Source organism: Dichotomopilus funicola (assembly GCF_033296635.1).
Source record: "Dichotomopilus funicola strain CBS 141.50 unplaced genomic scaffold C8A04scaffold_26, whole genome shotgun sequence".
Classification (NCBI taxonomy): Eukaryota; Fungi; Ascomycota; class Sordariomycetes; order Sordariales; family Chaetomiaceae; genus Dichotomopilus; species Dichotomopilus funicola.
This window is the reverse complement of record NW_026944047.1, coordinates 1-26,563: the sequence shown is the minus strand read 5'-3', so window position 1 is coordinate 26,563 and position 26,563 is coordinate 1. Positions and strand designations below refer to the sequence as shown.

At 55.5% G+C, this 26,563-nt stretch overlaps 8 protein-coding genes across 8 annotated transcripts; 3 read left to right on the top strand and 5 right to left on the bottom strand.

Moving 5' to 3' along the window:
* Positions 1-325: 325 nt before the first annotated feature.
* On the bottom strand, positions 326-2,653 carry C8A04DRAFT_11743 (uncharacterized protein; the record flags this gene model as incomplete). The annotated part of the gene is made up of 3 exons (XM_062777079.1): positions 326-564; positions 685-1,315; positions 1,634-2,653. 3 exons carry the CDS (start codon positions 2,651-2,653, stop codon positions 326-328), a joined length of 1,890 nt encoding a protein of 629 aa, XP_062637516.1.
* Positions 2,654-3,629: 976 nt separating this feature from the next.
* On the bottom strand, positions 3,630-6,170 carry C8A04DRAFT_11671 (Neutral/alkaline nonlysosomal ceramidase; the record flags this gene model as incomplete). Its single annotated transcript, XM_062777055.1, has 2 exons — positions 3,630-3,854; positions 3,912-6,170. 2 exons carry the CDS (start codon positions 6,168-6,170, stop codon positions 3,630-3,632), a joined length of 2,484 nt encoding a protein of 827 aa, XP_062637515.1.
* Positions 6,171-6,701: 531 nt separating this feature from the next.
* On the top strand, positions 6,702-7,419 carry C8A04DRAFT_36804 (Pre-mRNA-splicing factor SPF27; the record flags this gene model as incomplete). The annotated part of the gene is made up of 2 exons (XM_062783655.1): positions 6,702-6,735; positions 6,812-7,419. 2 exons carry the CDS (start codon positions 6,702-6,704, stop codon positions 7,417-7,419), a joined length of 642 nt encoding a protein of 213 aa, XP_062637514.1.
* A 720-nt stretch (positions 7,420-8,139) lies between these two features.
* On the bottom strand, positions 8,140-9,397 carry C8A04DRAFT_36803 (cyclic nucleotide-binding-like protein; the record flags this gene model as incomplete). Its single annotated transcript, XM_062783654.1, has 2 exons — positions 8,140-8,850; positions 8,915-9,397. The coding sequence occupies 2 exons, from the start codon at positions 9,395-9,397 to the stop codon at positions 8,140-8,142; spliced, it is 1,194 nt and encodes a 397-aa protein (XP_062637513.1).
* Positions 9,398-11,699: 2,302 nt separating this feature from the next.
* On the top strand, positions 11,700-12,984 carry C8A04DRAFT_36802 (ligand-effect modulator 3 family; the record flags this gene model as incomplete). The annotated part of the gene is made up of 2 exons (XM_062783653.1): positions 11,700-11,921; positions 11,995-12,984. The coding sequence occupies 2 exons, from the start codon at positions 11,700-11,702 to the stop codon at positions 12,982-12,984; spliced, it is 1,212 nt and encodes a 403-aa protein (XP_062637512.1).
* A 1,127-nt stretch (positions 12,985-14,111) lies between these two features.
* On the top strand, positions 14,112-17,529 carry C8A04DRAFT_28042 (FACT complex subunit-domain-containing protein; the record flags this gene model as incomplete). The annotated part of the gene is made up of 5 exons (XM_062780497.1): positions 14,112-14,291; positions 14,396-14,480; positions 14,554-14,675; positions 14,752-16,357; positions 16,418-17,529. 5 exons carry the CDS (start codon positions 14,112-14,114, stop codon positions 17,527-17,529), a joined length of 3,105 nt encoding a protein of 1,034 aa, XP_062637511.1.
* Positions 17,530-18,316: 787 nt separating this feature from the next.
* C8A04DRAFT_28041 (uncharacterized protein) lies at positions 18,317-19,287 on the bottom strand (the record flags this gene model as incomplete). Its single annotated transcript, XM_062780496.1, has 2 exons — positions 18,317-19,078; positions 19,195-19,287. The coding sequence occupies 2 exons, from the start codon at positions 19,285-19,287 to the stop codon at positions 18,317-18,319; spliced, it is 855 nt and encodes a 284-aa protein (XP_062637510.1).
* A 3,267-nt stretch (positions 19,288-22,554) lies between these two features.
* Positions 22,555-26,420, bottom strand: C8A04DRAFT_36800 (uncharacterized protein; the record flags this gene model as incomplete). Its single annotated transcript, XM_062783652.1, has 5 exons — positions 22,555-23,427; positions 23,458-23,907; positions 23,987-25,589; positions 25,643-26,063; positions 26,414-26,420. The coding sequence occupies 5 exons, from the start codon at positions 26,418-26,420 to the stop codon at positions 22,555-22,557; spliced, it is 3,354 nt and encodes a 1,117-aa protein (XP_062637509.1).
* Positions 26,421-26,563: the final 143 nt, after the last annotated feature.

The window sequence follows — 26,563 nt, the reverse complement described above, 5'->3', positions numbered from 1 at the left end:
CTCTCTTCCATTTATTTCGGTTCTCTTTGACTGGCTGTTCCCGTCGCCTTCGGCCTTTCCTCATCCGCGCATCCATATTAGCCAGGCCCGATTTCCCCACACGTCTTGTCGTAACAAGCCCGCCTGCGCCAAGGTTGCGCATCCTCTCTATTTGCACCGTCGCCAAGGGTGAATAGAATAGAGGGGGGTAGACGAGGAAGGCTTGTGTTGGAGTGATGGGGGGGAGCCGGATGGGAAGAGGAAAAAGGACAGATGGGACGAGGCAAAAATGAAAAAAAAAACACAAGCAACCGAAAAACGAACAAAGTAAGAGATCCAAAAAAGATCAACCCAACCGCAAAACCCACCCATCCCCCAACCGCCTTCCTCCCTCCCCCAACCCCCCAAACACAACCAACCCATTCTCCTCCAACGTCGCCGCACTCGCCACCCACCCCCTCGCCTCCGGCCCCTCAGCCGACTCATCGTCCTCTTCATCATGCGGGCCCGCCTCCACCCTCGTCCACGTCAGACCCAGGTCAACAGCACTGATCGTTGCGTTCGTCCCAACAGTACCCGTAGTAGCTGCAGTGGCGGTAGTAGCGGTAGAACCGGCGGCGGTGGAAGCAGAGGGCGCATAACTAGTGTTAGTCGTAGTGCTAGCAGTGGCCACAGAAGTGGCTGTGCCGGGTCGGGAACTGAGACTGCCACTGCGGACGGTGCGGACTACGGAGAAGGCGGTGTCGGCTACGCTGGCGAGGGAGAAACCTTCTGAGGGGACTTGGAGGGCCCAGATATCGTCCCAGAACTGGGCGCTGGCAGTGCTGGTAGTGGTACCAGCAGGGGAAGATGACTCGCGTGCGCCAAAGAGGAGGACGAGGTATTCGCGCCCGCCGCCGACGCTGACGGCTTGGAAACCGGCTACACTGCGGGCGCCGGGCCAGTCGATGTCGTTGTTGCCCGGGGTTGCCCCTGGTTGCAGTTGGAGTCCCTGAGTTTCTCCCGCTTCTTCGTTTACCGTGCTAAACCCGAATCCTGCTTGCGGTCCGAGAGACACGCCCAGCGTCTTCCACCCGCCCCCTCGCACGGCCAACACTGCCTCGGTGCCCCGGCCACCCGTGACCTGGTCGTCGAAGACGTCCACGCCGAGGTCAAGGAAATCGAGATTCCCACTGGCGGTGCTGCTGTTGCCGGGAGTGCTCCCGGTAAACCCGCCAAAGCGGTACAGCCGTCCTCCCTTCCCACGGCCAATCGCCAGCGAGACACCCGCGCGCGCCGGAGCCGGGGCATCAGGCAGACGCTGCCAGACGCGTGACCGCACATCAAAGGCCCAGGTCTCAGCCGTGGTTTGTACGGGTGCGGGGGCTGGTGCGGAGGCCGGCTTGGAAGCAGAGGTTGATGCTGGGGTTGGCTTGGGTTCTGCTTTCGCTTTGCCCTTGTTGTTGTTCTTCTTGGGAGCTTCATCCTCCGACTCCTCATCTTCGTCACTGTCATCGCTGTCGTCTTCATCATCCTCATCATCATCTTCCTCACTATCATCCTCCTCATCGTCATCATCATCCTCATCATCGTCCTCATCCTCCTCACTATCATCCTCCTCGTCGTCGTCGTCCTCATCATCCTCCACCTTCTTCCCCACAGCCGGCTTACTAACAGCAGCAACAGCAGCAGGCGCCAAAACCCCCCCATGGATAATAATCGTCCCATACCCATCCGCATCCGCATCCGTCGCCTTCTCCGCTAACACCCCGACCACCGGCCGGTTCGGCGTGCCATACGTCTGCTCCGCCTCCGCCGACGTACCCAAAGCCCAATCACGCCACGCCTCCGCGCGGGACGAGGCATGCGGGCGAGCCCGGAACTTGGGAGATGTCGGCGAGGTGATACTGTCGAAAGAATCTGGCTTCGCCGTGGCTACCGCTGCGTGGTGGCTGCGCGGGGATGGGTGGATTTCTTCTACCGCGGCGGTCGGAGACTGCGGGTCGAGGAAGGACCAGAGGTGCGTGCGGGTGTCGAAAACCCAGACTCGGCCGCCTTCGTCGAGGGGGACGGTTGAGCCCCCGTTGGTTCCGTTGGTGTGTCCGCCGAAGAGGAAGATCCGGTGGCCGATGACGGCTGTTGCGTGGCCCGCACGCGGGGGCGGGACATCAGGGAGGTCTGTACGGGGGGGCCGGGGTGTGGCGGGAGTAGAAGTAGTAGTAGCAGCCGTCGTGGCAGGAGCAGGACCACCCAAGGGAATTTCAGATAGTTCCTCCTCTTCTGTCTCCGGGGTGGGCTCAACCACAGTCGGGATAACCACCGGCTTCTTCGCCGGCTTGGCCTTGATAGCATAGTAATCCGCCGGCGCACCGCTAGACGGCAGTTTGACGGCGTGCACGTCGTTGTCAGCCACGACCCGGCCCGGGGTGATCTCACCGCCAAAGAGATACACAGTACCCGCAACGACATCAGCCGAGTGCGCAGACCGTGGGAGGTGGGGGATGTCCAGTTTCTCCCAGGTGGCTTTCATAGTGTTGGCGTTGTTGGACTTGTTACCGCCCCCGCCAAGCGAAGGGACAGACGGGAGAGAGGGCATGGCCGGCATTGAGGGGATGGCTGGCATGGCGGGGATGGACTGCTCCAGGGAGCTGAAGAGCTCCGTGGTGCGGCGCCGGAGGAGTTGGAAGGACTCCATTGTGGGCGGATAGCACGCAGCGGTGTTTGTTGTTGATGGACTTGGGTGTTCCGTCAAGTTTCAAGGAATTGGTTCGGTTTGGGCCGGAATTATCGTGAGAATATTCGGGCGAGAGAGACGGGCCCTCGTGTGTGGGGAAAGCTGAAGCAGGCACTGGGCGAATACACAAGTGTGTATCCTGCAGCTCGTAATCCGTAAGGTATAATCAATCCTCTTGTTTGTTCAGACCCCGCTTACTCCGAACAATCCGGGATTCGCGGGGAAGGGGCAAAGGATCAAGAGTTGGAAGATGTGAGTAAAAAAGGATGATGACAACGGCGTCGTGGATTCAGCTGAACAAATCTCGACCTCAGAGCTCAAGCTTAAATCCCCGGCGTGCAGCATGCCAATATATCCTTTGAAGGGAGTGTGGGCTGTGTCGAGGCAGGGCAACCTTGGGCTTGGGCAGCGCCTTGGGGAAGGAGGGGAGGGGGGTTTCCCTGGGCAGGGGTTCTTCAGCCCTGGGGTTGCGTCACGAAGTGGGGTAACAGGGGAGCTCCCAATTGGGAATCTTTTGCCCAACGACGAGATCGAAGCGGTCAGATTTGACGAAAAAGGGCAAAAAATGTATGTGAGATCATGAGTGGTTGCTTACTTCTATTGTACTATGGGCGCAATGTGTTTACCATATCTAAGGGTGACCGGCCAAAAAAGGGTGTTGTGTGTGTCTGACAGGTTAGTACGTAGGTATTTATTACACTCAGTCGGTTACCATACGGATATAAAACAGAGTACCATTACGGCGAGACTCCAATAGTTGCATCTTGTTCCGAGACACCTCCTACCCAACACGCAAAGTATCAAAAGCAGCAAAATAACTGTAATGAAAACAATAAAAATAGCCATAATTCATAACGCCTCTCAAGATATCAATATGCCCACTTCCCCTTCCCCCTTCCCCTTGTCCCATCATCCCATCATCCCGTCATAAGATCACCTACACCAAAGTAAACGGCAAAGTAGCCCCCTCAAAAGCAGTAATATCCCCCGACAACCCCTTCGCATCACCATAATACCGAATCCGATACACGCCCTGTTCCGCCCAGTCCTCCGGTTCCCACACAATCTCCACCTCACTCGTGCCCAAAATCTCGTTCGTCCGCCGCCAGTGATACACCAGTGCCCAATCCGCATCGTCCCGCACCCTCTTCCACACTGACGACTGAGATTCTGACTCGGTCCATGAATTGGGGTTGTTGCTGCTACCGGCCGCGCTCACTTCCTGCCCGTCACCATTCAAAAGGCTCAGCTTCTCCACCGCGGCAAACGTGCCCTCCAGCCGTAAATTATTCCTCGGATTTGCACCAACAAACACCGCCTTGACGGCCACCCCGCCCCCGTTGCGCCGACGATACACCCGTTCCACATCCGTCACGACGTCACCAAACCCTTTCATCAGCGGGGTCCCGTCATACACGACCGGCGAGATGAAGGACAGCGACCGGCCCGAGTTGTCCGGCGGGAATATCCCGGCCTCGTCGTGCGGCGGGGGCGGTGGTGCATCGGCGTCCAGGTGGTGAAGGTGCGCTAGCGTCACGTTGATGTACGCCGCGAGAGTGTGTGGGCCGTAGAGCGTCGAGGCGCCTTCGTACCGCTGGATGGAATATTCTTCCTCGGTGGCGATGTAGTGCGTGTAGCTGTTCGCGGGTCCGCCGAGGACGATGACGGGCGAAGCAGCAGACGAAGAAGGGTTATGAAAGAGGGCGGCCGAGGCATCGGCCACGGCATTTTTCCAGCGTCGCCCGGACATGGTGGTCGCTTCGCCGGGACTGACGACGATGAAGAGCTGACCGACGCGGAAGGCTTGGACGTCCACGACGTTGGGGGTCCAGTCGTACGGTTTGTGGATCTCTCCAACGTCGAGGAGGATCGGCTTGAGGCCGTGGCAAGCTCGTTGCTCGGGTGTTGCATCTTTCAACAGGCGAGAAACAACTTTCCAAACTGGGGATGTGGTGTTCTCGTTGCCGTTGTGCTGTGTAAAATCGAAAGCCCCCGGCCCATCCGAGGTACCCGCTGCGAACGAGTAGCCAAGTGCGGCAGGGCATGTACGGGCCACGGAACCATTTGGCAGGAGGAACGAGAACCCAGACATGTTATGGAACGTGTGAAAGGACTTGACCGCGCCTCCTTGGATAGAGGTTGGGTTCCGTTGGAGTTGGTTATAGAGGGCACGAGCTGGCTCAAACTGCCGCTTTCCGACCTCGAAGCAGGAGCTTTGGCCGGTGTTATCGACCCGGAAGTGCGGTCCGCGGGCGTGGCAAGCCTGGGATTTGCCATCGCTGCAGGTGCTGTTCTCAAAACTGCACATTTCCCCGGAACCATCTTCACACCAGGCTCCAAGAACGTTAGGGCTGGTATCCCCCACGTTGGCCTGGGAGAACCCGGCTACGAAGCCCTCGGCTGCCGTCGGGTCCTGCCGGGCGCTCTGTTCAAACAAATAGGCCGCAACGCCCTTGTTGTCGCCTGCGACGAGCGTGTTGTTTCCTAGGAGAGATGTGCCATGCGTGGGAAACCAAGTAAGGACGCCGATGTTTTTCGAATCTGAGGCCCGCTGGAATTTGAGGAGGGTCAAGTCCTTCTCAACGGACCCATCGTCGTCCGCGCTGACATTGTACCTCGCCCGCTCCTCCGCGGGGTTGGCTAGATAGGCAAAAAGGCTGCGGTTAATGTTGGCACCGTGCACTTTGGTAGTCCCAACGCTCAGGTACCCCGGCTGGAGGCTCTCGTGAGCCCTGCGGATCGACAGCAGAGCACCGTCGACGATAGCGCGGTACCCCTGACTGTTGAAGCCTTTGCTGGTGATCTGAGGAAGTAAATAGTTGAGCCATCCGGCAGGTCCGGAGTGCGAGTGGGTCCCGGTAACGGCAACATTGTGGTGGTTGTACACAGCGTACGAGGCCCCGAGCTCCTTGAGGCCGTCGAGGATGCCATATCGGACAGCGGTGTCGCCGGACTGGGTATCCAACACTAGGTAAATAAACCTCTCCTCGGGCTTGTCGACGCTTCCGATGATGAAGGCCCGCGAGTAGATCCGCTGTCGGAGTCCGGTGCCGATCTGGTTGGGGTCTGCGTAGCCCATCAGGTTAACCTCGACCACAGGCCCCGTGATATCCGCCTTTCCGACACCGAGAAGGTACTGGTCGCCAAGAGAGGATGTTCCCGGGGACGGGCCGTCGGGATGCAGCCACTGGTTTGCCCATCGAACCGAGGTTTCCCAAGCAAGCGCCCTGATTACGCCGCAGCCGAGAAGCAGCAACCCCAAGAGCGCTGAGCCAAAAATGAGCAGTCGGCGACGGGATGGAGCTCTGGACGTTTTCCGCGGTGCGTACAATCCCCGTTCCCACTTAGAGTCCTGGTCAGGAGGCGCAACGAGAAACCCATCGCCAGACTCATCGTCGGATCGAATCGTTAGGTTATCGGCCTTTTCGGGTCCAGCCCCAGCAAGCAACGGCTCGGCCAGCTCTGCTCGGTCGGCCATGTTAATATCCGTGTTAGAAATTCCACGGGATGTGAAATGAAAGAAGAATATGGAATCGGCCAAGGCTTCACCTAGCCATATTTGAAGAATTCAAAGTCTGGAAAATGAAATGGGGGGTCATAAGGTCACTTGCGAAGGAAGTCGCGTGGTCCTCGCCTCTGTGAAACAGGCAGCGGCTTGCGATATGATACGGCTTGGCAGCCGTCATGAGCCTGGAAGTTGCCCGATTCAGCAGCGCTCAGGTGCCCCACCGCCAAGCATTTCGTTCGATCAAAGTGGGTCCCAGATTTTCTGTCGCGTTCAACACCTGCGCTGGCCGTTACGGTACATACATCCAATACAACACCCATACCAGACCAAAATCGACAGCGTCGTTGCTCCCGAGGAACCTTCCCGATCTCACGACACCGACCTCGATTGATCAAGCTCCCAAGCTACCCCTACCCCAATCATTGGGCCCCATATCCACGAAGTAAACCAGCACGATTGTCGTAGCAACGCGACAAACAGCACACAACCACTTCGCCCATCATGCCTGTCGACTTCGTCCACCAGTCACTCCCTTGTGAGTCTTCTCCCTATCTCTCCCCAAATACAGGCGCAGGCGCAGACTCTAACCACTTACCCTCCTCCCCAAATAGACATCGACCCCGAACCAACCCCAGAAGCCATCGCCGCGGCCGAAGCCCTCATCACCGAAGAACGCGCCCTCGTCCCCGACGACCCGCACCACATCCACCTCCCCCCAGCCCCAACGCCAACCCCCTTCCTCACCCCCCTCCTCACAGCCGAACTCGCCCGCCTCTCCTCCTCCACCGACCCATCCACCGCCAAACTCTCCGCCCTCAACTTCACCCGCTACGAAGCCCCCGAACCACCCGCCGCCAACTCCCCCAACACAACAACAACCTCCCTCCAAACCGCCCTCTCCCAAGCCTACACCTCCCACGCTTACATTGCCTCCCGCCGCGCGCACCTCGCCCTCCTCGACACGCACGGCCGCAACGCCTGGCTGATCGGCAACGAGCAGCTCGCGGGCGAGCTACGACAGCTGGAAACCGAGCTGGCGGCTGCGAAGCGCGAGGTGGATTTGGTGACGCTTAACCGGCGGGCGGCGCAGGACGCGGTGGCGGGGGAGATGGGGTCGTTGGCGGGGGCGTGGCAAAGGGGGGTGGGACGGGTGTTGGAGACGGAGGCGGCTGTTGAGGGGGTGAGGAGGGAGGTTGTTGAGGGGTTGAGGAGGGGGTGAGGGGGTTTATTGGGGGCCCTATAGGGGGTTTGGAAGAAGGGGGTTCTATTATGGGGTGAGGAGATAGAGATGGACTGAGATATGATATGGTGTGAGAGTAATTAGACGGGAGGTGAAAAGTGGGAGGGAAAGTGATACCACTTGAGACAGTCGTGGGCGTTATTGTACATTTCGCACTCACATGGCCACGGCCATCACGAATGCAAAGCAACACACAAAACAATGAACTACATACTCACATTTGCACACTCATACCTAGCACCAACACATGCAATTGTACCTGTCCTGATGCATCCTTTTCTGCCAAACCATGTGGCATGACGGCAAGCAGCCAACTCTGCGCTGTACCAAACAGATCCAGAAAGAAAACAACTAAAAAAAGACAAAACAAAAAAAGAGAAGCGAGCTCTGGGGAATTCCGAAAACGCCAATCTCCGCAGCCCCAGTTTGCTATGTTCGACTCTGGCAATCCCCTTACCCTCCTTCATCTCATCCCCTCTTCCATCGCCAGATGATACATGAATATGGTCTCCCCGACCAGATCCGTCTTTCAAATTCCATCTACTTCCCGTCCCACCACCTATCTCCAGCCACCAACCACCATACATCTCGACTTTAGATATCTCTCCCTCTTCCTTCCACCTCTTAGCATATGCCTGCCTTTTGGCATATCTCCCATGCCGTATCTTCCCCCTTTCATCCCGTGGCTCCGACGTGGTTCTAATGCGCCTGCAGGGGATCCATATCCTCAACGCCAGTCTTGACACCCACATACTTAGTCCGGCGCATGATGCCCTCCACAGGACCAAGCAGTCGCTGAAAAGCCGACTTTCCGAGTCTCGCAACCTTAACCTCCGACTTACTAATCACACTAGCGGCCCGCGGTGCGTCGTTAAGCAGCGCAAGCTCACCAAAGAAGTCGCCCTTCTTGTAGTGCTTAACAGGCGTGTTATCGTCATCGCTACCACTGCGGTACGCGGCCGCCTCGCCCGACTCGAGCAGGTAGAACGAGTGGCCCGGGTCGCCCTCGCGGATGATGGTGTAGCCGGCGGGGAACTTTTGGCTCTCGAGGGCGTCCGCGATCTTGGACCGCTCATAGGGTGTCAAGCTAGATAGCAGCGGGACCTCCTCGAGGAAGCCTTCGTACATGCGCCGGCGCGCAAAGGTTGATTCCATCAGGATGCGCCGGAAGGTTACTCGGTCCAGCGCCCACAACGTGCATTGCGGCTCGGCCGAGATGACGGTGGCCGCGCGGGGCGCGTTGTACATGAGCGCGAGCTCGCCAAACGATCCACCGGCCTCAATGGTGCTAACCTTGGGGCCCATCCCGTCTGGCCCTGGCTGTAGTGTTCCGCTGCTGTTGACGTGGATGTCGAAAGAGCCCTTCTCGACGACGTAGAAGAAGTCGCCTGCGTCGCCTTGGATGATTACCTATCCACGAAGTTAGATCACTTCTCCTTTTTGTTGGATTAGGTACCATTCAGGGGTTATTCACCTTGATCCCCTTGGTGGGAATCGGCTTTTCTTGCAAAGCACCCAGAACCTGGGCGGCCTGTTCATCATCGAGATGGCTGAACAGAAAGTTTCCGCTGATGGCCTTTTTCAGCCGTGCCAGCTGGTCCGGCGTCTTGGAATGTACAGGTGGCGTCCAGTTGTCGAGGCTATCGCCAACTGGTTTGAGCGACTCTGCCGACACCGAAGTGCGACGGCCAAAGTTGTACTGAGCCGGGTACCCCTCGGCCACCGGGGGCCCTCTCGGGTTGGAATGTTGTTGTGTCTCCGAGGAATCGCTGCCGAATGGCCCCCTGAACACGTTGCCCGTTCCCTGGCCGAAATTTGGTGTCGTGGGCGAGGTGATGGTATCGTTCTCATCCTCTTCTGCCACTCGTTGCATACCGTTGCCCCCTGTGTCGAGTCTCGCGGAGCCAAAGGGGTTCGAGTTCGCCCCAAAGGGGCTAGTGAAGCCCGATCCCGACATGTTGGTGGGTATTCAAGGCTGTCGTGATGATGGCTCGAGATTGCGGCAGGACCCAATCACTTGTTGTCGTGAAGTAGGGCAACCCCGGGACAAAGTCGTCGAGTGCGTTCTGGGATATGGGCGTTGTTGTTTAATCCGTGATATCGAAAGGGAGGCTGCAAGTTATTTGTTGACCGTGTCAGCAGCAGAAAGACATCAGAATGGGGTTCAGCAACATGCATATGCACAGATGTTGGAAGCAGGGGAATGCAGGGACCGCGGTTCAGGAAATGATTGTACATCCGACAACGCAGGTTCAAAGGGGGTCGGGCCGCTCCAGCATTTCGCGCGGCTTAAACTGTGGCTACATGTTCCGTTCAAGTTGCACGGGCGGGGGATAGAACAGCTGAACAGATGGCTTACACTGTGTGTTGCTGCCACTCAGGCGATGCCAGCAAACAAAGACAAGGCTGGCTAGATAGCTCAGTGGTGGCTCCCACTTGCCGCTCCGTCGAGGTTTCCACGGGGGGTCGCGGACAGGAGAGGCGAAGCGGGGGAGTCTGGCGGCTTGCGGGACAGTTCGAGCTGTGGTCAAAACAACGAGGAGGTGGACGGTGAGGAAATGAGTGTGAAATGCCCAAGTCGCAGGTGAAAGCGGGCAGTCTGGGCGAGGTAACCACTGTTGGTGTAGGACGGATCTGGAAGAATGAGATGAAGTGCGAGATTAGGCCGGCACTGCGCTCTCCCTTTTCCGATTTGCGGTAGGGTGCAGAAGAGATCGGCGATGGGCGGTGGGTTGTCCGGGCGAAGGCGACGGGAGGGAAATAAGTAATAAGGGACCCGCGGGCGATCACCAAAAGGGAGGTCAGGCGCGGGATGTCGATGCGGACAAGAGAGCCTGATGGCGGGGAGAAAGAGGCGACGAGAATGACAATGCCTTCGCGAACCTATACCTTCGCTGGCTCGGCTGGGTAGCAAAAAGGCGAGAGGGCGGGGAGCATGAAGCTTAAAGGGAGAGGTCTGGTTCCAGTTGATGAGTGGGGTGCTCTCCCGTGTCTGTTGCTGCGATACAGTACTGAGTCTCCCGTCGGCGCACGTTGCTTGAATGCCGTTCCTCTCAACAATTCAAAAGACCAAAAGCTGATGAGGCGCTTGAGAGATCCCCCCGTCCCACAGAGCTAGCGAATCTCTAGTTGCTCCTACTATTGCTTTTTTAAGGGAGATCTTCGTGATGTGCAACCTTAGATTTTTCCCCACCTTCAAACATCAGCGACACATGAAGCCAATAAGTCGGTCCATTTACCAGAAGCTCTCTCATCAGCGGCCGTGCATGATTGAGACCAGTTCGCCATGTGCGTGCACTGTGGGTGTCGGGCGAGCTCGCAGCTTCCCCTCCCCTCCCCTCTGCAACCCGGCCCTGGCCCGCCCTCTTCTCCACAATCTGCTGCTCGGCATGACCGCTCGTTTTCGTCGAATGTTTCTAGAAGATGCACGGACTCGGGAGTGGTCCGGGCCACCTAACTCTATCCGGGCTCAGCCGGGCTCGTGCGTCGGGTGCAATGCAAAGCACCCAATCTGGCGCGCTGATGTGCTGCCACCCAGTGCCGGCCAGGGTTTTGTTGGGCGTCAACCTTTGGATCATTCTCAAGCGGCTTCTCTTGCAGATCGACTGCGCGAGGTGCCGATAGCACAACCTCGCGACGTGTGACAATCCCCCGCGACGCCGTCGACGACGACCTACAAACCAAACAAAGAGAGAGTGTGCTACACACCACCGTTTCGTTCTGTACTATTGCAACCATTTTTTAGTGGCCGATCCATGTTTTCCTGTGCCTTGTGCCATGTCGCGATTGTGAGAGCTCAAGATGCTTGCCGAACTTGGAGTTACACAGCTCCTCATATCTGGGACGAAACCACCACATACCCAAAACATGCTCATGTGTGTATCAAGAAAGAGCTAAAGGGATGTCCCGGTCGCTCAGGTACATTGTAAAGAAACCAGCAGCCTTGCAGCGTAACTAGTTAGCAGCCATTTCCAACGTAAGAGCGTTTGCTTTGCCCCAATATATTCTTGGAATACGAACCCAGTCAAATCCCACGTGCCAAACCCCGTGACTTTCGCCAGCCAAACTCGGCGCGACCTGTCACAGCCTCTTTGCCAAGCCACGCACGGGCCACATTACGCCGCCGAGCCCCCGAAGGCTCCGTGTCTTTCGAAGCGCTCCTTTTCTCTAACAACTTCCCGGCCCCTTGACGAGACACAGCGGGACCCTGTGACCTTGGGACCGACGACAACAACGACCACCGCAGATTCTCACCCATAATGGCGCCCCGTCGTCGCCGTGGCGCCGCCGACGATGCTGGCGACGATGCCGCTTCAGAAACGGATGCGCATAAGAACCGCCCGCCCAACACAGCGTTTCGCCAGCAGCGCATGCGCGCTTGGCAGTGTGTGCTGACGCCTAAACTCATTGTCACCATTTTCTCGATCCTGGCTGCCATTTACCTTGGATTCGGCGCCTACCTGACGTATCTGGCTTATACGGTATGTGCTAGCTCGATCCCTCCATTGTGGTTGACCTTCGGTGGCTGACAAACTATGTTTTTTATCGCATCAGGTCCGAGACCTTAAGATCGACTACACCGATTGTCAGACAGCTGCGACCGGAAAGTTCCAACCGCTGCCAAAAGAGCACATCACCGCGCACTTTTCCAAGACCGACAGCAACTATGACCCCTACCAAGCCGAGTGGATGAAGGAAACCGTGAGTGTGCAGGAGGACGACCGCCAGGTCTGCCTCATCAAGTTCAACATTCCGGAAGAGCTCCAATCTACCATCAGCTTCTTTTACAACCTAGAGAACTTCTACCAGAATCACCGTCGCTATGTCAACTCGTTCAACGCCAAACAACTACTCGGCGACGCCGTCGATGGCGGCACCATCAATGCCTCCACCTGCGATCCCATTGCGCACGATCCGAAGGGAAGCGGCAAGATCATCTACCCGTGCGGTCTCGTCGCCAATTCAATTTTCAATGACACGTTCTCGTCGCCCGTCCTACTGTCCGTCCCGGGCTCCAATGCCGCAAATGAGACGTACAAGATGAGCACCACCGGGATCGCCTGGGGCGGTATGAAGGACCTCTACGGACCGACAAAATACAACCTGGACCAGATCGTGCCGCCGCCGAACTGGGAAAAGCGGTACCCGAAAGGATACACTAAGGATAACCCGCCGCCGGATCTCAGCAAGGACGAGGCCTTCCAGAACTGGATGATGCTGGCCGCGGCGCCCAACTTCTACAAGCTCTACCAGAAGAATGACAACGACGCCATGAAGGAGGGCCAGTACCAGATCAACATCGAGGACAACTTCGACACGACCAAGTACAACGGTCGCAAGGCGTTTGTGATCACCACAATCTCTACCATGGGTTCGCGCAACATTTGGCCGGGGATAATATTCTTGATTGTCGGTGGCATCTGCCTCATCCTCGACGTTTACTTTATCCTCTCCTTCTTCTTGTGGAAACCGCGCAAGCTGGGCGATCCGTCCTATTTGTCGTGGAACCAGCCGTCCGCGCCTCAGGGACACGGATCGTCATAAAGGAACGGGATGCGGGGGGGGGGGGGGCAATAAATGAGTGCAAACAAAGTATGAACCAGGAGAAATGAGATGAGCAATGAGGTGCTGGGTGAGCGTGTGCTATCGGTTTGCTCTTGATTTACGTATTTTTGTTTTTCCAACTACTAGAGTTGTCTTGGGATATGGGATTATAAGGCGCAAGGGTGGCATTGCGGTGATTGCGGTGTCTCTTTTTTTCTTTTTTCATCTTTGCTGTTTTGTTCGATGCTGCTGTCAACATCTCGATAAAAATGGACACATTCGTCACCATTACTGGGGGATGTACAGAGAGAGAAGACGTAGGGGCCATCCACTCTCCTCCAGGCGAATAGGCCTCCAAGGTGGTTAAAATGTGTAATGAATCCGTCATGTTACTCGAAAACAAAGGAATGGTTCCGGATATGAATAAGTGTTGGGGAGCCTCACCCCGTCATGCCCACAAGATAGTCTTGCCGCTGATATCTAGTCCCCTTCTCAGGGAGGAGGAAACCTCAGAAGCGGACATGTCCAACATGTAAACCAAGTGCAATATTCCCGATCGCGACTGTTTTTTTGCTCTCGTCTCGATTCTTTGAGAAGCCAGCCTCGAGACTCGAACCAACACCGGCACAAACAACCTCCAACATTTTGCCTAAAAGTGCATTCCAATTGAGCAGTGGTACCCTCAATCGGCTCTTTTCAGCACCGTTACTTTATTTCTTTTCCTTCCGCCATTTTTCATGCACGAACGATCGACTACAGCCTCTGGTCGCCATCTGCAGCCGAGCAACGGAACCACTTAGGCACCTGCCCCACCCAGACGCGACAAAGCCCGTCCGTGACGTGAACGACGCGTGAACCCGGGAATTTTTTGGCACTAGCCACCGCCCTGTGGCCCCCCTGGAAACCCATTAGTCCCATCTTTCCGCCTGCTTTTGGAAGCTCCATCGCGGTGCTTTACTCGCTGCGCATCCCTTCCGCAGGCCAAAAGCGCATCACATTTTCTTTCACTCCTGCCCCCAAACCCATTCCCCAACCTTCCTCAATTTCACAATCCATCGTCCGTTGGGAATCGGGAATCGAGCTTTCTTCCATCGTCAATCGCAGCGAACTGCGCCCCGTCGCCCACCATGGGGGACATCAAGATCGACAGCAAGACCTTTCAGGAGCGCCTGTCGCACTTCGTGACCACATGGAAGGCCGACAAGCGCACCGGCGGCGACGCGCTCTTCGCCGGCGCCTCGTCCATCGTGATTATGATGGGCAAGGTCGATGAGGAGCCCGAGTTCTTCAAGAACAATGCGATGCATGTACGTTTTTGGTCCTTTCCGGCGACGCGACGATACCGAGCTTTGCGAGTTGGCTCGCGTGGGCAAGAAAATGGGCTGGTTGCTAATCTATGGGGGTTTTGCAGTTCTGGCTGCTCGGCTACGAGTTCCCAACGACGCTGATGCTTTTCACGCTCGACACACTCTACATCCTCACCACACAAAAGAAAGGTTAGCGATTTTACCGGCTTCGGGTCCCGCGATCGATGGTTTCCGGGGAGTTATTGACACGCGTGCGTTGCAGCCAAGTATCTCGACCAAATCAAGGGAGGGCGCTTCCCCGTCGAAGTCCTCGTACGAGGCAAAGATGCCGCCGAGAACGAGAAGCTTTTCGTCAAGATTACAGATGCCATCAAAGCAGCAGGCGTGAGTCAGACCTTATTGAGATAGCTTCTGCTTCCCCGTTGCGCTCCGTTGCGCTGACCACCGTGCATTGCTACAGAAGAAAGTGGGCGTCCTCACCAAGGACACCTCCAAAGGCCCGTTCATCGACGAATGGAAGAAGCATTTCAGCGAGAACTGCAAGGATGTGGAGGAGGTCGACATTGCCCAGGCTCTGTCCGCCGGCGCTTTCTCCGTCAAAGATGAGGCAGAACTGCGCGCCATGCGCACCTCATCCAAAGCCTGCGTCGCGCTCCTGACCTCGTACTTCCTCGACGAAATGTCTGATATTCTCGACCAAGACAAAAAGATCAAGCACAGCACACTCTCCGACAAGGTATTCAGCAAGCTCGACGATACCAAGTTCTGGAAATCCGTCGAGCTCCCCAACCGCCAGAAGATGCCTGCAGATTTTGATGCCTCGCAACTCGACTGGACCCTCGGGCCTATTGTGCAGAGCGGGGGTAAGTTCGACCTAAAGTGGCAGTCAGACTCGGACGATCAACCATTGCACCCGGGAATTATCATTGCGTCCATGGGACTGCGGTACAAGTCCTACTGCTCGCAGATTGCGCGGACATTCATGGTCGACCCGAACAAGTCCCAGGAAAGCACCTACAAGTTTCTCCTTGCCGTCCACAGCCTGATTCTCAAGGAGATCCGGGATGGAGTGGCGGTCAAGGAGGTTTACAACAAGGCGCACAGCCTGATCAAGTCCAGGAAGCCCGAGCTTGAGAAGCATTTCTTGAAGAATGTTGGCTACGGCATCGGCCTGGAGACCAAGGACCCGACTCTGATGCTCAGCGGCAAGAACTCGCGGACGCTTCGGGACGGTATGACCCTCTGCATTACCACAGGGTTTACCGATGTCCAGAACCCGGACCCGCGTGATAAGAACAGCAAAGTCTATTCGCTTGTCCTTACTGACACGATCCGAGTCACGACCAACGAGGTGGTCGTCTTTACCGGGGAGGCTCCAGCGGACGCGGACGCTTCGTCCTTCTTCTTTAAGGATGATGAGGAGGCCCAGCCGACGCCGAAGAAGGAGAAGCGAGACTCGCGGGTGGGTGCTGTGGCAACTAAGAATATCACTAGCACACGGCTGCGCTCCGAAAGGAATGCTTCTCTGGATGACGATGCGGATAAGAGACGCAAGGAGCATCAGAAGGAGCTCGCAGCCAGGAAGCAGAAGGAGGGTCTCGGCAAGTACGCCGAGTCGACGGCGGACAAGAACGGTGTCGAGGTCAAGAAGTTCAAGCGTTTCGAGTCGTACAAGCGAGACAACCAGTTCCCGCCTAAGGTTCGGGATCTGGGCATCGTCATCGACCAGAAGAACCACACCATCATTCTCCCCGTCATGGGTCGGCCCGTGCCGTTCCACATCAACACGATCAAGAACGCGAGCAAGAGCGACGAAGGAGAATGGGCTTTCTTGCGCATCAATCTCCTGTCTCCCGGCCAGGGTGTCGGCCGCAAGGACGACCAGCCATTTGAGGACGCGTCCGCGCACTTCGTCAGGAGTCTGACGTTCCGGTCCATGGACGGTGACCGGTACGCCGATATTGCCAATCAGATCTCGAATCTGAAGCGCGAGTCGGTCAAGAAGGAGCAGGAGAAGAAGGATATGGAAGATGTGGTGGAGCAAGACAAGCTGATCGAGATAAGGAGTAAGTTACCCCGGCTGTTCGTCTCTCCGTTTTGGATTCCAAGAACTAACGCATTTGCAGATCGACGACCGGCTGTCTTGGACAACGTCTTCATTCGGCCCGCGATGGAAGGCAAGCGGGTGCCTGGCAAGGTCGAGATACACCAGAACGGTATCCGATACCAGTCACCCCTTAGCACGACGCAGCGGATCGACGTGCTCTTCTCCAACGTCCGACATCTGTTCTTCCAGCCGTGCCAGAACGAGCTGATCGTCATCATCCACCTGCACCTGAAGGACCCCATCCTGTTCGGCAAGAAGAAGACCAAGGATGTGCAGTTCTACCGGGAAGCGACGGATATCCAGTTCGACGAGACCGGCAACCGGAAGCGCAAGTACCGGTACGGCGACGAGGACGAGTTCGAGGCGGAGCAAGAGGAACGCCGCCGCCGTGCTGAGCTCGACCGTCTCTTCAAGAGCTTCGCTGAGAAGATCGCCGAGGCCGGTCGGAACGAGGGCATCGAGGTAGACATGCCGCTGCGCGATCTCGGCTTCAACGGTGTACCCAACCGTAGCAACGTGTACATCCAGCCGACGACCGAGTGCCTGATCCAGATCACGGAACCACCCTTCATGGTGATCACCCTCGACGACATCGAGGTGGCCCATCTAGAACGCGTCCAGTTCGGCCTCAAAAACTTCGATCTCGTCTTCGTCTTCAAAGACTTCGCCCGTCCCCCGGCGCACATCAACACTATTCCTGTTGAGTCGCTCGAGGACGTTAAGGAGTTCCTTGACTCATCCGACCTCGCGTACTCGGAGGGTCCCCTCAACCTCAACTGGTCGGTCATCATGAAGACGGTGACCGCCAACCCGCACCAGTTCTTCGTCGACGGCGGGTGGGGGTTCCTGCAGAACGATTCCGATGACGAAGACGGGTCGGAAGAGGAAGAGGAGGAGAGCGCTTTCGAGATGGATGAGAGCGAGATGGAGGAGGCGTCGGAGTCGAGCGAGGAGGATTCGGACTACGACTCGAACGCGTCAGCGGATGCGAGTGACGAGGCGGAGATGAGTGATGAGGAGGAGGGTGAGGACTGGGATGAGCTGGAGCGCAAGGCCAAGAAGCGGGATAGGGAGAGTGGGTTTGAGGAGGAGGACCGGGCGGCGAATAAGAAGAAGCAGCGGAAGAGGTGAAGGGAAACCAAACCCCTTCTTTCCCCCGGATGAAGAGATGAGGGAGGTTGTGTACCAAAAGACCTGAGGGGGGGGCCGTGGCGTGTGTTCTTGCCATCATCATCATCATCCCTATCTCTCCTTGCTTCGGTGAATTTTTTTTCTCTCTTTAGCTCACTTCCGTTACGGGCCGGGTCGGGTTAGGGCTGGGCTGGACAAGACAGGAAGGAAGGACTGTGTCTTGTGTGTGTGTGTGTGTGTGTAGTTGTGTATCAAATTTATTTATCAACTTTCAGAATGGGTCTGCGTGGTGGCTTTTATGTTGTGCTTTCTGCTGAGTTTGGCTGTGTTAACTATATTATATCTTTGGCACTAAGCAGTTAGTGAGGGGATGTTTTGTCCCTGGATGTGATAAATTCAAAAGGTTGGCTACGTGTTGTGTTGGGTGGGGTGTTTCACGTCAGATGTCCTTATGCTGTAGTTAGGTGACAGGTCGCCATGATGGGTAAAGGAGTTAGGAGGTATTGTTCTAGTGACCGTGGTCAGTTGATTGCAGTGAAGCTTTCAGGATAGACAGCCAAGCATGGCTGCATGGGTCACAGGGAAGTGCGGACTCTTACCACTGTGTTACCAGGCTGACCTTCTTCTCTGAATCGTGGATGATGCCAAGCGCTTACATCAGCTTTGCATGACACTCACCCCCCGGCAGCGGATGGGCAATCCGCTCCCTAAACAGGGAATACCAGCCAAACGATAGGTTCGAGAGGCCAAGAACGCAATCCTTGACCCTGGCCTCGTAGGCGAAGGGTTAGAAGCCCGCCATTTCCCAGTCGATGATGGCAGCCACTTCGCAGCGGCCGGCCACGGACCGGACGAAGATGTTGCGGGGTTCGAGGTCATTGTGGCAAAAGACGACGTGCCGGTTGAGGTCCGCCAGGTCGGACGGGCTGAAGGTGACTTGGCCAATGTCCGCGGACATCGACGATAGCACTAGATCCCCCCCAGCAACCTCGGAGAGCGAGCAATTGCGCAACGGCAATCCGCGCAGAAATCCTTGAACGTCTGGAGAATAGCCAAGCTTCGGACCACCAACCTGGCCACAGACTGCTTTCTGCAGCGTCTCCACTGCGCGAACCACAACGTCCACCACCCCACGCTGGTCATCCTGGCCGAGCGTGTCCCATACCTCCTCGAGCGTGGCTGTCCCCGTGTAGTAGGGCGTAATGGAATCCTCCATCTCTCTCCCGTCGGCATCCGTCACGGCGCCGACATGCAGGACTGTGGGAACGAGATGGGGCAGCTGGGCGTGCGCAAGGGCCTGCAGGCCGGCCAGGGCAGCCAGGTTACTTCCAGAGGCTGCTTCGAGTCGGATCAGGAGATCGCTGGGGTAGCTGGGGCGGACCGTCTCGACATGGATGCGGAATGTGCAGGTCGTGAGCGTGTTGGGGAGGACGGTCCATTCGGCTAGCTTGTCGGCGGCAACATCGTGCAAGATGCCGGACAGGATCGTCGAGTCTGGGACGAGTGCTTCTTGTGCCGCCGAGGAAATGGTGACTGGAAGGAGGCCTTGCTTTCGCGGAGCAAGTATGCAATGTGTAAGAAATGAGGAGAAGATGAAAGAGGAGGAAAAGCTCGTCAAGGAGCCGCTGTTTAGAAACTGAAGCCCAGCCGTGATTCGGAACACACTGTCACGGTGTCACAGTATAAAATGGGGTCGATTGCTGCAGCAATCGACGATTCGTCTTTTGCGACAGTTATGATGACGGGGAATGTGGGCATGCAAGTCCAGACCAAGTGGATCGCAAGGGAGCAGGTCAGCAAGGCTTCAGACATCCGTCGTGGTTGGATGCGCAAAGAGGGTTGCAAAGCTCCGCAGACGTTCACAAAGGAGGACAAGGACAAGTTGGAGTTGGAGGTCTTGAAGGAACTGGGCTATATCTGAAGCCGACTTGTATTCTGACACTCGGGTTGCAATACAAATGAGTTTCTCAACTAGACTTCCAATCTTCACCACAGGCACAACAACAACTAGCACCGTTCGCCTACATCCACAGTACCCAGAGACCCTTGGAAGTTTGAACAAGACCTTCAGCTGCGCATTCGGGCTGATCAACAACGAGCGGCAGGAGGGCTTTGGCTGGCTAATGGACCAAGTCAACGTCTTGCGTCAGAAGATAGGCGCCACCCCTCCACTTGCTACCATCACCGACTTTGATTCCGCAATGAGAAACGCGATCGCCCGCGTCTCTCCAGATGCGAAGCCGCAGCTCTGTATCTTCCACGTCAACAAGAACGTTATCCTACATATTAGAAGAAAGTGGGATAAACAGGCCGCAGCCGCCATCTCGCAAGCCCAGCAACAAGCCCAGCCAAGCAACCTGAACAGCGTGCCCGACTTCGACGCGACGACGACCGTATCGTGGAAACGATCAACCGTACGGCTACGCAAGGCGAGGAGGTTGGCCCTGTGCCAGAGACGGTCGAATACTCTCGCGCGGGCTTGTACAAGCTATGGATTCACATGCTGTATGCCAGCATAACAGACGACTTCAATCCTGCGTGGGAGCGGCTACAGGCCTTCTTCGCCACACAGCCAGCAATTGTTCGCTACTTGGAGCAGACTTATATACCAGTTATTCAAGAGTAGGCCGCCTGCTACACAGGGGTTGCGGCGCAACCTCAATTTCGACCACCGTACTACATCGGCAGTCGAGTCTGCTAACAAGCATCTCAGGAGCTTTCTAATCCGGGGCAGCAGTACTGTCAAACAAGTTGTTGAACAGTCGCTCAAGATGGTTAAGTCGATGGAAGAGGGCATTCGGCAAGCTTGTCAGTCCCAGAAGAATCACCTTCGCCGCGATTTCCTTGCGCAAGCTTCGCTCGGTAACACACCCACCACAGTGGCGCTACGGGCCATGAACCTCGTTACCAAGGAGCGTCGTCATATAGTAGGAGCTTTGCCGTCCGCAATAAACCCAGACCGCTCGCCTCCTGCTCCCTTTCCTGGTCGATTTACTGAGCAACTCGGTATCCCCTGTCGGCACGAGTTATATCGTCGACATCAAGCTGAGAACCTGGTACTTAGAAGGAGAATTTCCATCCATACTAGTGGCTGGATCGGTCCCTGGTAGATGAAGACCAGTATCTACAGTATCACGAGTTTGAGCGCGTCACAGAGTTGCGTGGCCGACCGCGGCACTCACAGCCGCTCACCCCTGACCTGCAGGCGCCACGGTTAACCGCACCCATTTCGACGCAGGGCATTGGGCCGTAGGGCATGCCGCCGCAGGGGTTAGGGTTAAGGTGGGGCTACGGTCCCAATTGCTTTTCTTACGGTCCCAAATGCCCGCCTCTACATTAAACCTTGAGATGCCTCCGATAATTAGCGTGCTTAACCGCTGGAGAATGCACTTGTCCAAGGACTAGTGGGGTGCATGGGTACAGTGCTCCCAGTAAATCAAATTGATGTTTGATTTGATTGGCATATTTCAAATCAACCAAATCAATCCAAAGCCTCTTCAAATCAAATCCATCCTCTGGCGATTTGTTCTCACCTAGCACCGATCGCTTCGGCGGCCACCGAGAAGGTCGAGGTTTTTAGCCGTTATCTAGAGACCCAACGCGGTCTCAACTGTTTCGTCTTTTGCCCGTCCACGGTCCATCGCATTTCCGCTTCAGTTCTCAACCTTTGAATTTAAATTTCCGAGTAAGCCTAACGACTTTAGTATACTACCTTACCAAGGTACCTACTTTTGTATCATAGCTTCGTCGGATTTCTACCTTACGTCCCTCCCCAATCCGCCGGTACCTCTCCCCTATATCCCAGGCCCTAAACTAACCCCTTTTACTCTAAATGCCTAAGCTAATATGTGACGGATCATCTCTCAACCACACTCTGAAAGGGTTCACTGAAGGTATGACGTAAGGGTTGTGATCCGGTGAAGCCAAAAGGGTCACAACAAGATAATGATCTGGTCTCAATGTTCACAGCGTCGTGCAAGTTGCAATGAACGAGTTGTATTGCTTACTGAGGAAGTCCCAGACTCCCTCAACGAGTGACTAACTAGCTAGTATATATACATGACGGTTTCACCTCCTTCACTGGTGATAATCCTGATTATCACTGTCTTCACTAGTGATACTGGTGAACCCTCCGATTATCACTTCCTTCGCTGGTGATAATAGTGACAACTGTACTTCCTCCTGATTGGTTGCTTAAACGATTGGCTGTAAGGTGTCCTTGTGGGCCTCCTGGGTGGTTAGCTCGTGACATGAGGCCGGGATGCTTACGATATGCCTGGATCCAGGTACTCTATAAGGAGAAGAAGGATGAGAGGGCTATACAGTAAAAGGCGAATTGGGTGTCGCTGGTTTTCTTAGTTAACTATTTTAAGGACTGCGGGGTAGACCTGTGGCTGATATGGCTTTGCAAAATACACCTGTAGCGGAGAAGTACTTCAGGAGCAATACCTAACAGAGCCATAACTGGCGGTTGCCTCTCCCCCTTCTGTCCTTTCTTTCCCCTCTTCCATCCCTAGCGCTTACATGCCACTACGATCATGGCGCCGCAACTGGATGCTACACAACGTATTCTGATCAGAACTTTGCTAACGGAAGGATTTGAGACGAAGCTAATAGCATCAAAAGCCTCATGCACCATACGCGCCGTCCAGAGAATCCGTCAGGAGAGACAACACTCCGAAATGCCCACTAGAAGAACAAGCCGCGTCGGTCGCCGCGGCTTCGGTTTCGGTCCTCAGTTGGCTAATTTTAGAGCCTGCCCAAACCTGATCGGATCCCGGAAGATAACCTTTTCCTCGTCCGACGCATTCACTCCAGGCCCTTTGAGTCGTGACACCACCGATCTCGGGCAAGGAAGAGTCGAATGATTACTCAGTATTTATAGTACAGAGGTCCGGAACATTCCAAGTCGCCACCAAATGGATATAGATTCAGCGTAGCCCCTTAGACCCTCAAAAGGTAAAGAGGGAAAAAGAAAGAGATAATTAGCTATAGCGGGAACGACCCTATATAAAGAATGATGAGCTAAATAAGAAGGTTGTGACTGAACGAGAACGCTAAAAACAAGACTTGTCCTGAAGCACACCCAATAGCCACTGTCGACGCTGTTGTACACGATTCTTTTGGTCGGTATGTTGGCGGCAACCATAGGACCTTGTGCGAGCCCCAGATAACCCATGCATTGTCCTCGCTGAGGCCAATGCCCCAACGGTTGATGTGTTGCGGTAGGGGACTAGGCATTGCCTTTAACATTGCCTTTGACATTTCAAGCGCTGGCGTATCTGTCAAAGCCATTGGCGATAATGACAGGTTGTTTAGTGTGAAAGCGCCGATGTCTGTGAGGAGAGAAAAACCGGTGGTGTCAAATGCGAGGTATTTAACTACCCTGCCTACCCCCAGTGTTGCCGTGCAGGCGCCCGTTGCCGCGTCCCAGAGCTTGACCGTCTTGTCGTGCGACGCTGATGCGAGCGTCTTCGAGTCGTGGGAGAATGCGACTGAGCTGACCTGGTTGCTATGCCCCTTGAGTGTTGCCGTACAGGTGCCCATTACCGTATCCCAGAGCTTGACCGTCTTGTCGTACGATGCCGACGCAAGCGTCTTCGAATCGTGGGAGAATGCGACTGAGTTGACCCAGTCGCTATGCCTCTTGAGTGTTGCTGTACAGGCGCCTGTTACCGTATCCCAGAGCTTGACCGTCTCGTCGTGTGACGCTGACGTGAGCGTCTTCGAATCGTGGGAGAATATAACTGAGCTGACCCGGTGGCTATGCCCCTTGAGTGTTGCCGTACAGGTGCCCGTTGCCGCGTCCCAGAGCTTGACCGTCTTGTCCCACGACGCTGATGCAAGCGTCTTCGAGTCGTGGGAGAATGCGACTGAGTTGACCCAGTCGCTATGCCCCTTGAGTGTTGCTGTACAGGCGCCTATTACTGTATCCCAGAGCTTGACTGTATTATCGCTCGACGCTGATACGAGTATCTTCGAGTCGTGGGAGAATGTGACTGAGCTGACCTGGTCGCTATGCCCCTTGAGTGTTGCTGTACAGGCGCCCGTTACCGTATCCCAGAGCTTGACCGTCTTGTCATCTGACGCTGATGCAAGCGTCTTCGAATCGTGGGAGAATGCAACCGACGTAACCCATTTGCTATGCCCCTCGAGCGTTTGGATACATGTATCCCAATCTAGATTAACTTTCGGTAGTAGAGCAAGCCATACGGGAAATTGATCTTCGAATGTCTTTCGGACTACGCTCCGTGTTGGCGCAAATACGATAGCCGAATGGTAGACCTGAAGAGGCCATATATCGAGAACAGAGCAATGACTTCGAATGATCCGCCTGGTATCAGACAGAAACGCCGAGACTTTGTCGCTTTCTTCTCGCTATAGAAAAGTCAATATACCATCTAAGAGAATAGCTAAAACAGCAACATATATCAAGCAAGCCCAGCAAGTCATCTACCATGCTGATACTCTCCGAGATCCAGCCTAAAAGACCCAGCACTTCGAGCCAGTGCAGGAGATGGCGCTTCAAGAAATGGTCGACAAGGTCACCGTCCCGTATCAAGCACTTACTCTCCTTCCAGTGGTAGACCCAATACCGACAGGCGTACTGCACGTCGGGCGGCAGGTTGGTGTTGATGATCTTTTGGTCGATCTCAGACCGGCGTATCCCAGGCAGGCGAAGCCCACAGACGTTTTTCTTGAGTCTAGTTTCTGTCGATAGCAGCTCCAGACACCGAGCCGCCAGACGTTTGTGGGTTTTCCGTTCGTCAACCCAGAATGGGTACTTCTCTTGCTCATTCGCCTTATCGGGATCAACAAGGAAGTCGCGGAATGACAGGTGGAACGTCCTGATGGGAGATTCAGAGTCGGCAGAGGCAGGTACTCTAAGAACAGAGTGGAGTGGCTGGAGGTGGTGAAAAACGGCGTCCTCCGGAATCTCAAGAAGCCGGGCCAAGAATCGGATCGAGAGCGGTTCGACGAGGAGTACAATCGAACCCACCACAGCGCGAAATCTAGCCATAACAGATCTTTTGGCCGCTTCAGAACCCACAAGCAATCGATCAAGGACTGGGCGGTAAGTCGCGTCGAGCTTGTCGATCTCGGATTGGTGGGTCCTTGACTGGTATTGCAGGACTTGGGCGAGCTGTTGGCGGGGGTCGCACCCCGGTTCCTGGATGAAACGACACACAGTGGCTGCAAAAATGAAGAGCGGCACGGCCATCTGGACCAAAGTGTGGACAACCTCAGGACCTGGCCATTCCAGCGGGAGTTCTTGCCTGCTGCCACCGTATAAGGCGTTGTGGTCATCTCGAATTTCTGCAAATTTGGAACGCAGAAATGCTGCGATGTCGTGTTCTATAATTGGCGGCGCGACCTCGTGCAAGACCAGGTCGTGGTAATCGCCTTCGATCTTGGCGAAGCCGAGTCGAATCGGTAGCTCAGGTCTGCTCGTCACAAAAGCTCTCAACCGCACCGAGCTCAGGGTCTTCGCCTTTGACAGAAGGGAAATGATAAGTCGGATGTCCATATCCCTGCCGCACTCGTCGAGAGCATCAAGGACGAGTACAAAAGTCTTCACTCTGCTCGGGTCTCCTTTCAGCTTCCCCAGCGGCTCCAAAACAAGCTTGTCGAACTGCTCTTCCAGAGGCTTATCTGTGACGTGTGGGTCGGCATCGATGGCAGCTGTGATGTGTGCTGCCACAGAAGACTCCTCGACGACAAGCTGAGAAGCAATGGTTGGGAACAGCAGAGCTGCGTTGGCCCGGTCTCGCTCGCCTCTCTTAAAGAAGAAGCTAGCACCAAGAACTCCTTTATTGGCAAACGATTGCGCGACTGTGCGAGATATGGTGGACTTCCCGGTTCCTGCCATACCTTTCAGCCAGAAGATGCATTTGCCCTGCGGGTCATCTGCCCATGCGATTATCTCCCGCTGGAGCTCAACTCGGGTGCCGGGGAGACATCTCCCATCGTGCTCGTCCGCATGAGAATCGAAGGCTGCATCGTTCGCGGTCGGGAGCTTGGAAAGGACAAGTTTCTGGCCGATATGGAGGAGCTGTGTACTACATCTATATAAGACTGAAGAAATTGAAGAAGAAATACAGCTGTAACTTACGTTCCATCGATGGCGAGACCTACAGATAGTGTATCTCGATACCGTTCTAAGTTGTTGATAATACTGTCGATCTCTTTGCTCTCGAAGGGCCACTTGAGAGCGCGAAGCCCGAACTTTCTCATCACCTTACGCGTAGGCCCAGGATTGAGTTTCTTCTCCAGTTGTGACAGCTGGGAAGAACAACCGTTGAGTCCATCCGACAAGCCTTGCAAGGTTTGAAGCCTCTTGCCGTCTGGGCTCTCACGAAGCCGCTGCGCACCTTGCAGGGTCGTTCTCAACCTCCCAAGTTCTCCTTGCAGTCTTTCGACGTCGGATCTGGCGTTCTTGACAGCGGCAGAGTACTGGAAGCAAAGAGATACGACTTTTGCGGACAGTTCGATCACAGCGATGATGCTCGCTGCGGCCTCCATGGCGTCACGATCTGAAATGGATGGTCGTCAAGCGAAGCGTCGATTTGCGGGGTTAAGGAATGGTGCTCCCAGATGCCGTCGACTGTGCAGTGTTTTCGACGCGTCTCGTTGGGCGCCAGACTGGGCAGCCACACAGCTTGTGCGGCGAGCCGCGTGGCGCTCCTGGTCAAAAACATCGAGCAAATCGGAAATGAACATGGTTAAGAAGCGTCGAATGCTTCCGACCACCAAATGTGGGTCCGTGCTGTCGCCTCTGATTTGTCTATGCGCGGCCAAAAATGCAGAGGGTGGAGGCTCCAAGAAATTGTTAGGACTTGCTAGCCGAGTACCTCCCTACGACACTCATCCGGCCAAGCCACACACGCCATAGGCTGACTCGCAGTCCTTAAAAAAGTTAACCAAAAAATTAGCGACACCCGATTCGCCTCCTACTGTATATAGTAGAGATGTAAACTAGTGTAAGGAACTGGCCCTATGGCGGAATGCAGATAGGCGTTTATTATGTTATTGA